General features: G+C 35.8%; 1 protein-coding gene across 4 annotated transcripts in view; it reads right to left on the reverse strand.

The window, feature by feature from the left end:
- ap3d1 (adaptor related protein complex 3 subunit delta 1) overlaps nt 1-11015 on the reverse strand; it is a 57934-nt gene extending 46919 nt beyond the window's left edge. For 2 of the 4 annotated variants that reach the window (XM_062960089.1, XM_062960088.1), the window contains exons 1-2: nt 10691-11015; nt 1-54 (exon numbers count right to left, since the gene is read on the reverse strand). The exon at nt 1-54 is cut by the window's left edge and continues 42 nt beyond it. In XM_062960089.1, coding sequence (XP_062816159.1) covers nt 1-54; nt 10691-10786 — 150 coding nt within the window. In that variant the 5' untranslated portion in view covers nt 10787-11015. The remainder of the gene's footprint in view (nt 55-10690) is intronic. The other 2 variants (XM_062960091.1, XM_062960090.1) reach the window with 1 other exon arrangement.
- Nucleotides 11016-12303: the final 1288 nt, after the last annotated feature.

The raw sequence follows: 12303 nt of genomic DNA on the forward strand, positions 1-12303 counted from the left end.
GTCCTGCTTCAGCTCCTGCTTGATCTCGTCAATGCACTGAGAGATGTACTTTGCCTGGAGGAAAAGAGAGAAAAAAGTGGAAGGATAAGCAGGTTCCTGAGAAGAGTCTCGATAAATCAGCTAGACACTAATAATAATCATAATCATAATCATCAGAATATAAATATAATTATAATAATAATACATCATACAGTCCTAAACACTCGGGAAGTTTGGGAAATCAGCTGATGACCCAAAATGCAGACTGTGCAAGGAAACTGACGAAACCATTGATCATCTCCTCAGCTGCTGTAAGAAAATCGCACAGACAGACTACAAACAGAGGCACAACTATGTGGCCCAAATGATTCATTGGAACTTATGCCTCAAGTACCACCTGCCAGCAGCAAAGAACTGGTGGGATCACAAACCTGCAAAAGTATTGGAAAATGAGCACGCAAAGATACTGTGGGACTTCCGAATCCAGACTGACAAAGTTCTGGAACACAATACACCAGACATCACAGTTGTGGAAGAGAACAAGGTTTGGATCATTGATGTTGCCATCCCAGGTGACAGTCGCATTGACGAAAAACAACAGGAAAAACTCAGCCGCTATCAGGACCTCAAGATTGAACTGCAAAGACTCTGGCAGAAACCAGTGCAGGTGGTCCCGGTGGTGATGGGCACACTGGGTGCAGTGCCGAAAGATCTCAGCCGGCATTTGGAAACAATAGACATTGACAAAATCACGATCTGCCAACTGCAAAAAGCCACCCTGCTGGGATCTGCACGCATCATCCGAAAATACATCACACAGTCCTAGACACTTGGGAAGTGTTCGACTTGTGGTTTTGCGAAACGAAACCCAGCATGTCTATCTTGTTTGCTGTGTCATACAACGTCGTTGTGTCAATAATAATAATAATAATAATAATAATAATAGGTAGGTTCCTGCAAAGAGCCTGGAGAGGTGAGCAGGACACCACTACTGAGATACAGTGAATAAATAATAATAATAATAATAATAATAATAATAATAATAATAATAATAATAATAATAGGTAGGTTCCTGCAAAGAGTCTGGAGAGGTGAGCGGGACACTTCGCTCTTGAGATACAGTGAATAAATAATAATAATACTTAGAATAAGACTTAGAATAGTAATAATAAATAAAAAAATTATTTATATACTGTCCTATCTTCCTCAAGGGATTCAGGGCGGTTTCCAATACAACAGAAAATATACAACAAGTTAAAAACATAGAGACAACTCAGACCAAACTTCAGGTCCTTGATCAACATATTTCAAATTATTGCGATTTGGATGAATAATAAAATGAAAACCACAGCACTTGCTGAAGAATTATACTTGGAAAAAAATAAAGAAAACGCGAAACATCAGCCTCTCCTTTTACGTCAGGATGGTTTTGCAATTCTGGCCGTAACGAGAGATGCAGAATTATCCTCCTTGTTCGGCAAGCAACCGATCTCCAAAGACATTGTGCCTCATGCTAAATATTTGATGTCGGAGAAAACGGATGTCAAGGAATCCCTCATGCGTTGAGCCCTGGTCTCCAGCCTCGGTTGTATTTGCCCCAAATGACTAATAATAATAATAATAATAATAATAATAATAATAATAATTGTATCCCGCCCCGTCTCCCCGATGGGACTCGGGACAGCTCACATGGGGACCAGGCCCAACAGTATACAATAAAACACAACAATATAAAATACAACAATATAAAATACATAACACCCACAACGAATTAATACCGTATATACTCGAGTATAAGCCGAGGCGCCTAATTTTATCACAAGAAAACTGGCAAAACATTGACTCAAGTATAAGCCGAGAGTGGTAAATTTCAGAAATAAAAATAGATACCAATAAAATTACATTAATTGAGGCATCAGTAGGTTAAATATTTTTGAATATTTACATAAAACTCTAATTTAAGATGAGACTGATTAAATCATTATTCTCATCTTCTTCAATGTAGATGCTCTTATGTATCCTTTTAATAATAATAAAGTAAAATAATAAATGTAATAACAATAATAATATCAGAGTGAAATAATAAATGTATAAAAATAGAGTAAAATAAATGTAATACTAACAATAATAATAAAGTAAAATAATGTAATAATAATAATAAGATCAGAGTGAAATCTTATTAAGTGCTTTGAATGCGATTTCCTGCTTCTTAGCAGGGGGTTGGACTAGATGGCCCATGTGGTCTCTTCCAACTCTACTATTCTATGATTCTATGATTCTATGAAATAATAAATGTATTAATATTAATAAAATAGAGTAAAATAAATGTAATAGTAGCAACAATAATAGAGAAAAATAATAAATATAATACAGTAGAGTCTCACTTATCCAACATAAACTGGCCGCCAGAACACTGGATAAGTGAATATATTGAATAATAAGGAGAGATTAAGGAAAAGCCTATTAAACATCAAATTAGGTTATGATTTTACAAATTAAGCACCAAAACATCATGTTATACCAAAAATTTAACAGAAAATGTAGTTCAATATGTAGTAATGTTATGTTGTAATTACTGCATTTACGAATTTAGCACCAAAATATCACGATATATTTAAAACATTGACTACAAAAATGGCTTGGATAATCCAGAAGCTTGGATAAGCAAGGCTTGGATAAGTGGGACTCTACTGTACATTAATCGAGGCATCAGTAGGTTAAATATTTTTGAATCTATATATATAAAAGAGTGATGGCATCACGGCGACCCACAAAACAACAAAACTACAGGCCCCCCAACCTCAAAATTTGACGACACAACCCATCATCCACGCCTCTAGGTTGATACAACAAAAAGAAAAGAAAAATAAAGTCCTAATTAGAGAGAGAGGAGTAATTGCTTTTATCCAATTGCTGCCAGTTAGAAGGCTAAGCTCCTCCAACTTGGTCTCCTAGCAACCTAATAAAAATAATAAAAAACACTAAAAAATAATTAAAAACACTAAAAAATTAATACAATAAAATACCATAACAAAAAATAACTAAAAACTATACAAGAAAATAATAAAATATAATAAATAAAAGGATAACTTACAATAAAATTAATTAAAAAATACAAATAACGTCAAATAAAAATTACACAACAATTTTTAACCAATACCACCACCACTTTGCCACAGCAACGCGTGGCCGGGCACAGCTAGTATTTACATAAAACTCTAATTTAAGATAAGATTGTCCAACTCTGATTAAATCATTATTCCCATCTTCTTCAATGTAAATGCCTTTATGTATCCTTTTAATAATAACCCCCAATGATTGCACTGAACTGAAGTCAATAATTGAAGAAATTTAAAGGCCCGACTTGCTCCGCTCTGTACGACAGACATCAGATTAATTCCCAAGCCCATAAATCCAAGCCCACATCAGAGACAATTTGCTGATGAGGATTATCTGTGCCGGAGGAAAAGGAGGGTAAATATAGAAGGACCAGCCTGGCTTAGGACTGTGTGATATTATTATTACTATTAATATATTAATAATTATTATGCATAATTATTAATACACTATTATTATTTGAAACACAACAAGATGAGTCCAAAGCAGACACTCTGCTGGCTGTTGTATAATTATTATAATAATTATTGATATTATTATTATTATTATTTGAGAACACAGAAATGCTGGACCACTCTGACAACCACTATGTCAGGCTACACACAGAAGCCACTGAAGTCCACAAGCATGTGGACAATTTCAACACATGAAAATGAACAAAATATGGTTAATATAAATTTTAAAATCAGGACAGTAAATAAAGCACAACACACAGGACGCAGGGGAATTCCAGACAGGAAACCATCAGGGCAAGCTAACACCTCCCAACAAAGGATTCCCCCAGGCAGAAAGCAGCCTACCTTTACCTACTTATTTAACTATCTACCTATTAACTGTCTCAATGTATTACAGCTGTTTCCTGCCTGGAGAATCCCCACCCTGGACATTCCACAGATGTATAAACTAACTCCTCCCAACAAAGGACTCCCCCAGGCAGGAAGCAGCCAGGCTTTGAAGCTGCAAGGCTATTCAATGCTAACCAAGGCGGTCAACTGCAACATTCTCACTTGCCTCAAACAGACAGGCGCTCTTTCTCCCACCCTAGACATCATTCCACATAGATAAACCCCACTTGCCTAGCTTCCAACAGACCTCACAACCTCTGAGGATGCCTGCCACAGATGTGGGCGAAACGTCAGGAGAGAATGCTTCTGGAACATGGCCAGACACCCCGGAAAACTAACAACATATGGTGACAGGGGGGGGGGGGGGGGGAAAGAAATAAGACAGCTTCTCTAAGGTGATATTACAAGCCCCTGACTTCCCAATTTACACTTTGCCACGATGAGTGTGATTTTTAGCAGGTTTACACTTCAGGAGTCAAATTCGACACTTCAAAGCGACAGGTCACGGAAAAAGAGAGTTCACTTTTATAGTTCTGCACAAGGAGATGCCTTATAATATATGTTTTATGCCAAGTTGGGTGGCCATGGCTTTTGAGGCAACTGAACGGACCTGAAATAATAATAATAATAACAACAACAACAACAAGTCCTAAACACTTGGGAAGTGTTCGACATGTGATTTTGTGATACGAAATCCAACATATAGATTTCATTTGCTGTGTCATACTATGTCTTTGTGTCAATAATAATAATAACAACAACAATAATAATAATAATAATAAATCACATAGTCGTAGACACTTGGGAAGTGTTTGACTTGTGATTTTGTGATACGAAATAGATCTCGTTTGCTATGCCATACTATGTCAATAATAATAATAATAAAACTTTATTTATATCCCGCTCCATCTCGGGGCGGCTTACACTGGGACAAGCCCAATAAAAATAGTAACACAATAAAATCACAATATTATAACACCTCTTACAAAATAATAATAATAATAATAATGCATCACACAGTCCTAAACACTTCGGAAGTGTTCAACTTGTGATTTTGTGATACGAAATCCAGCATATAGTTCTCGTTTGTTGTGTCATTCTCTGTCTTTGTGCCAATAATAATAATAATAATAATAATAATAATAATAATAAAACCACACAGTCCTAGACACTTGGGAAATGTTCGACTTGTGATTTTGATACAAAATCCAGCATATAGATCTCGTTTGTTGTGTCATACTTTGTGTCAATAATAATAATAAATCACACAATCCTATAAAAATAGTAACACAATAAAATCACAATATTATAACACCTCTTACAAAATAATAATAATAATATCATGACACAGTCCTAAACACTTGGGAAGTGTTCGACTTGTGATTTTGTGTTATGAAATCCAGCATATAGATCTTGTTTGCTATGTCATACTATGTCTTTGTGTCAATAATAATAATAATAATAAATCACACAATCCTAAACACTTGGGAAATGTTCGACTTGTGATTTTGTGATACGAAATCCAGCATATAGATCTCGTTTGCTATGTCATACTATGTCAATAATAATAATAATAAAACTTTATTTATACTCCGCTCCATCTCAGGGCGGCTTACACTGGGACAAAGCCCAATAAAAATAGTAACACAATAAAATCACAATATTATAACACCTCTTACAAAATAATAATAATAATAGTAATAATAATAATAATGCATCACACAGTCCTAAACACTTGGGAAGTGTTCGACTTGTGATTTTGTGATACGAAATCCAGCATATAGATCTCATTTGCTATGTCATACTATGTCAATAATAATAATAATAAAACTTTATTTATACTCCGCTCCATCTCGGGGCGGCTTACACTGGGACAAAGCCCAATAAAAATAGTAACACAATAAAATCACAATATTGTAACACCTCTTACAAAATAATAATAATAATAATAATAATAATAATAATAATAATACATCACACAGTCCTAGACACTTGGGAAGTGTTCAACTTGTGATTTTGTGATACGAAATCCAGCATATTAGATCTCGTTTGCTGTGTCATACTATGTTTTTGTGTCAATAATAATAATAATAATAATAATAATAATAATAATAAAACCACACAGTCCTAGAAACTTGGGAAATGTTCGACTTCTGATTTTGAGATTTTGGGTGCCGTGCCAAAAGATCTCAGCCGGCATTTGGAAACAATAGACATTGACAAAATCACGATCTGCCAACTGCAAAAGGCCACCCTACTGGGATCTGCACGCATCATCCGAAAATACATCACACAGTCCTAGACATTTGGGAAGTGTTCGACTTGTGATTTTGTGATACGAAATCCAGCATATATATCTCATTTGCTATGACATACTATGTCAATAATAATAATAATAATAATAATAATAATAATAATACATCACACAGTCCTAAACACTTGGGAAGTGTTCGACTTGTGATATGAAATCCAGCATATATATCTCATTTGCTATGACATACTATGTCAATAATAATAATAATAATAATAATAATACTTTATTTATACCCCGCTCCATCTCCCGAAGGACTTGGGGCGGCTTTCACTCAATAAAAATAGTAACACAATAAAATCACAATATAATAACACATCGGACATCCAGAGCTGGCTACCTAGAAAGCAGAAATGTGTTGTGTGTAAAAGGAACCCAAAACCAAGCTGGCATGGGGCACAAAGGCAATGCCAGAAAGACACGTCTTGAATTTAGCCGTGAGTCACATGGCGGGGAAACGTCACTGGGCGGCAGAAGAAATAAGGAGGAAGAAAGGCTCTTTTTTTTGCTGAGGATTGGGACAGGGGCCTGGAGGAGGCTCCACAAAGCAGAAAGGCAAAGAAGGGAGTGGGCCAAAGGAGGAGACAAAGTGATAGGTGAGCAGATCTGAAAGGCCCCTTTGTCTCCAAGGAGCACAAGCTCTCTTTGTATCTAGGAATGAAGTATTTGTTGTCGCCGATTGGGAAGGAGACGTTGCTTTTTTTTGCCGGACATTGGCACTCCCTGCATCTCCCCAGCTGCCAAAAGATATAGAAGTGTACCAACGTAGCCCTCCATAACAGAAGAGAGATCAGAGTCTCCCAGCTCTTTAAGCCACTCCTCATAGGGCTTGCTCTCCATTTTAGTCCTCTGGACACATTCCAGCATGTCTACATCTCCGTTCAATTGCGGTGCCCAGAATTGGACACAAAAGTGTAATTCCAGGCAGAATAGAGGGGTAGCTTTTCCTTAATCCTTCCTTATTATCCAAGATATTCGCTTATCCAAGCTTCTGCTGGCCCATTTAACTTGGATAAGTGAGACTCTACTATATATATATATATATATATATATATATATATATATATATATATATATATATATCAGATATTATATATAACTATAATTAATATATATACACAAACCTATTTATCAGGGTATATTATATGTATACATAAATACTATATTGCATATATCTTATATAATTGTAGTTTATATATACAGTAGAGTCTCACTTAGCCAAGCCTCGCTTATCCAAGCTTCTGGATAATCCAAGCCATTTTTGTAGTCAATGTTTTCAATATATCATGATATTTTGGTGCTAAATTTGTAAATACAGTAATTACAACATAAAATTATTGAATACTGAACTACTTTTTCTGTCAAATTTGTTGTATAACATGATGTTTTGGTGCTTAATTTATAAAATCATAACCTAATTTGATGTTTAATAGGCTCTTCCTTAATCCCTCCTTATTATCCAAGATAGTCGCTTATCCAAGGTTCTGCCGGCCCGTTTAGCTTGGATAAGTGAGACTCACACACAAACCTATTTATCAGGGTATATTACATGTATATATAAATACTATATTGCATATAATTTATATATACAGTAGAGTCTCACTTATCCAACATAAACGGGCTGGCAGAATGTTGGATAAGCGAATATGTTGGATAACAAGGAGGCTTTAAGGGAAAGCCTATTAAACATCAAAATAGGTTATGATTTTACAAATGAAGCACCAAAACATCATGTTAGACAACAAATTTGGCAGAAAAAGTAGTTCTATATGCAGTAATGCTATGTAGTAATTACTGTATTTATGAATTTAGCACCAAAGTATCACGATATATTGAAAACATTGAATCCAAAAATGCATTGGATAATCCAGAACGTTGGATAAGTGAGTATTGGATAAGTGAGACTCTACTGTACATACACAAACCTATTTATCAGGGTATATTACATGTATATATAAATACTATATTGCATATACTTTATATATAATTATAATTTATATACATATAATATACACAATCCTATCTATCAGGGTATATTATATGGATACATAAATACTATGCTACCTAGTAATTACTGTATTTACGAATTTAGCACAATGTATTGAAAACATTGACTACAAAAACATACGACTACTAAAGGCTGACTGCGTTGGATAATCCAGAACGTTGGATAAGCGAATGTTGGATAAGTGAGACTCTACTGTATTGACAATAACATTATAATGTAATACAATACAATAAATTATATATTACATGTACTATTACAAATAATATTGCAGTATAGTCATATATGATGCTTTTATTGTGCTATGCTAATAATATAATATATTGTATGTACAAATAAATACATAAATAAATATTATAAGTACTATAATAAACAGTAATAGTAAACAAATAATAATAAATAAATAAATAGCAATGGCTATAATAAATAATATGAATGCATTGTGAAGGATGAAGAGAATAGTCAACAAATAATAATAATAAATAAATAGCAATGGCTATAATAAATAATATGAATGCATTGTGAAGGATGAAGAGAATAATAGTCAACAAATAATATTAATAAATAAACAGCAATGGCTATAATAAATAATATGAATGCATTGTGAAGGATGAAGAGAATAATAGTCAACAAATAATAATAATAAATAACTAGCAATGGCTATAATAAATAATATGAATGCACTGTGAAGGATGAAGAGAATAATAGTCAACAAATAATAATAATAAATAAATAGCAATGGCTATAATAAATAATATGAATGCACTGTGAAGGATGAAGAGAATAATAGTCAACAAATAATAATAAATAAATAAACAGCAATGGCTATAATAAATAATATGAATGCATTGTGAAGGATGAAGAGAATAATGGTCAACAAATAATAATAATAAATAAATGGCAATGGCTATAATAAATAATATGAATGCACTGTGAAGGATGAAGAGAATAATAGTCAACAAATAATAATAATAAATAACTAGCAATGGCTATAATAAATAATAGGAATGCACTGTGAAGGATGAAGAGAATAATGGTCAACAAATAATAATAATAAATAACTAGCAATGGCTATAATAAATAATATGAATGCACTGTGAAGGATGAAGAGAATAATAGTCAACAAATAATAATACTAACTAAACAGCAATGGCTATAATAAATAATATGAATGCACTGTGAAGGATGAAGAGAATAATAGTCAACAAATAATAATAATAAATAAATAGCAATGGCTATAATAAAGAATATGAATGCACTGTGAAGGATGAAGAGAATAATAGTCAACAAATAATAATAATAAATAAATAGCAATGGCTATAATAAACAGTAATGGTCAACAAATAATAATAATAAAGAAATAGCAATGGCTATAATAAATAATATGAATGCATTCTGAAGGATGAAGAGGATAATAGTCAACAAATAATAATAATAAATAAATAGCAATGGCTATAATAAACAGTAATGGTCAACAAATAATAATAATAAATAAACAGCAATGGCTATAATAAATAATATGAATGCATTGTGAAGGATGAAGAGAATAATGGTCAACAAATAATAATAATAAATAAACAGCAATGGCTATAATAAATAATAGGAATGCACTGTGAAGGATGAAGAGAATAATAGTCAACAAATAATAATACTAAATAAACAGCAATGGCTATAATAAATAATAGGAATGCATTGTGAAGGATGAAGAGAATAATGGTCAACAAATAATAATAATAAATAACTAGCAATGGCTATAATAAATAATAGGAATGCACTGTGAAGGATGAAGAGAATAATAGTCAACAAATAATAATAATAAATAACTAGCAATGGCTATAATAAATAATAGGAATGCACTGTGAAGGATGAAGAGAATAATAGTCAACAAATAATAATACTAAATAAACAGCAATGGCTATAATAAATAATAGGAATGCATTGTGAAGGATGAAGAGAATAATGGTCAACAAATAATAATAATAAATAACTAGCAATGGCTATAATAAATAATAGGAATGCACTGTGAAGGATGAAGGGAATAATAGTCAACAAATAATAATAATAAATAACTAGCAATGGCTATAATAAATAATAGGAATGCACTGTGAAGGATGAAGAGAATAATAGTCAACAAATAATAATAATAAATAACTAGCAATGGCTATAATAAATAATAGGAATGCACTGTGAAGGATGAAGAGAATAATAGTCAACAAATAATAATACTAAATAAACAGCAATGGCTATAATAAATAATAGGAATGCATTGTGAAGGATGAAGAGAATAATGGTCAACAAATAATAATAATAAATAACTAGCAATGGCTATAATAAATAATAGGAATGCACTGTGAAGGATGAAGGGAATAATAGTCAACAAATAATAATAATAAATAACTAGCAATGGCTATAATAAAGAATATATGGCCTCACCTCGTCCTCCTTGTGGTTCCGGATTCCCCTGACGAGGTCCTGCAGGTTCTTGTCAAACATGCGGTCGATGCTGCCTTTGACCATCTTCAGCGCCATGGCGGCGGAAAGGCCGAGAAGACGGACGGGGAGAAGCTTGGGAAGGCGGCCGCCGCCGGACTCGAGGCGGTTGTGGGGCTCCCAGCCGGCGGGGAGGAGGCAGGCCTTGCCCTCAGAGGCGCGCTCCCATCCCGGCCCGGCGTCGGGCCTCCGGTCGCTCCTTTTCCGCTTCTCTGAGGTAAATTAAAATGACAAAATGGCGGACAGTCAGCTGAGGAGACGGAACTCAAGCCGCGCCCCCTTTTTGGGCGGCGACGTCAGCACGCAGGCGACGCAAGGTGGGAAGCCACGCCCCTTCTTAGCCTCATAACGTCGGAACACAAGCGGCGCCAGGCTAGAAGCCACGCCCCCTTTTGCCTCGCAACGTCAATACGCAGGCTGCTCCAGTCGAGAAGCCACGCCCTCTTTTAAATATTCACTAGTGTTAAGTACAAATGTCAAGTACGCCGGCGTCACCAAGCTGGAAGCCCCGCCCTCTTTTAAATATTCACTAGTGTCAAGGCGGCGCCAGGGTTGAAGCCCCGCCCCTTTTGTATTCACTCGCCTGGATGGAAGCCACGCCTTCTTTTATGCAAGCGAACGTCATTACGTCCTTTTGATACTTACCAAGGCTACCATTGGTAGCCACGCCTCCTTTTCTATTCAGCCACGCCCCTTTTAATACAAACCGTGGCAGGCACGCTTGGAAGCCACGCCTTCATTTATTCAGCCACGCCCCCTTTTAATACAGAACGAGGCAGGCATGCTTGGAAGCCACGCCTCTTTTATTCAGCCACGCCTCTTTTAATACAGATTGAGATAGGCACGCTTGGAAGCCACGCCTCTATTTATTCAGCTACGCCCCCTTTCAATACAGACTGAGGAAGGCACGCCTGGAAGCCACGCCTCTTTTAATAGAGAATGAGGGAGCCAGGCACGCTTGGAAAGCCACACCCTCTTTTATTCCGCCACGCCTCCTTTGATACAGACTGAGGCAGGCACGCTTGGAAGCCACGCCTCCATTCCTCCTTTAATACAGACTGAGGTAGGCCCGTTTGGAAGCCACGCCCTTTTATTCAGCCACGCCTCTTTTAATAGAGAATGAGGCAGGCACGCTTGGAAGCCACGCCCCCTTTTAGTCAGCCACGTCCCCTTTAATACAGAGTGAGGCAGGCACACTTGGAAACCACGCCTCCTTTTATTCAGCCCCGCCCTCTTTTAAATACAGACTGGCATAGATACAATTGAAAGCCACGCCCACGTTCTTATTTAGCCGACATTTGACTGGAAACTCCGCCCACTTTTAAAATACCGGCTGACGTCAGTATGTAGTTAGGGCCCGCCTCTTAATACTCTTAAACAGGGAGAGCGGGGCCAATCTGGAAGCCACGCCCCTTTCAATGCTCACTGCCAGAGAGGGCGGGACCCGTTTGTAAGCCACGCCCCCCTTTTGCAAAGCTCACTCCCAATAGGAGGGTGTTGCCTGGCTGAAAGCCACGCCCACTATCTAAATACAGGCTGGCGTCAACACGGAGGCG

This window comes from Anolis carolinensis, unplaced genomic scaffold (genome assembly GCF_035594765.1).
Source record: "Anolis carolinensis isolate JA03-04 unplaced genomic scaffold, rAnoCar3.1.pri scaffold_7, whole genome shotgun sequence".
Lineage (NCBI taxonomy): Eukaryota > Metazoa > Chordata > Lepidosauria > Squamata > Dactyloidae > Anolis > Anolis carolinensis.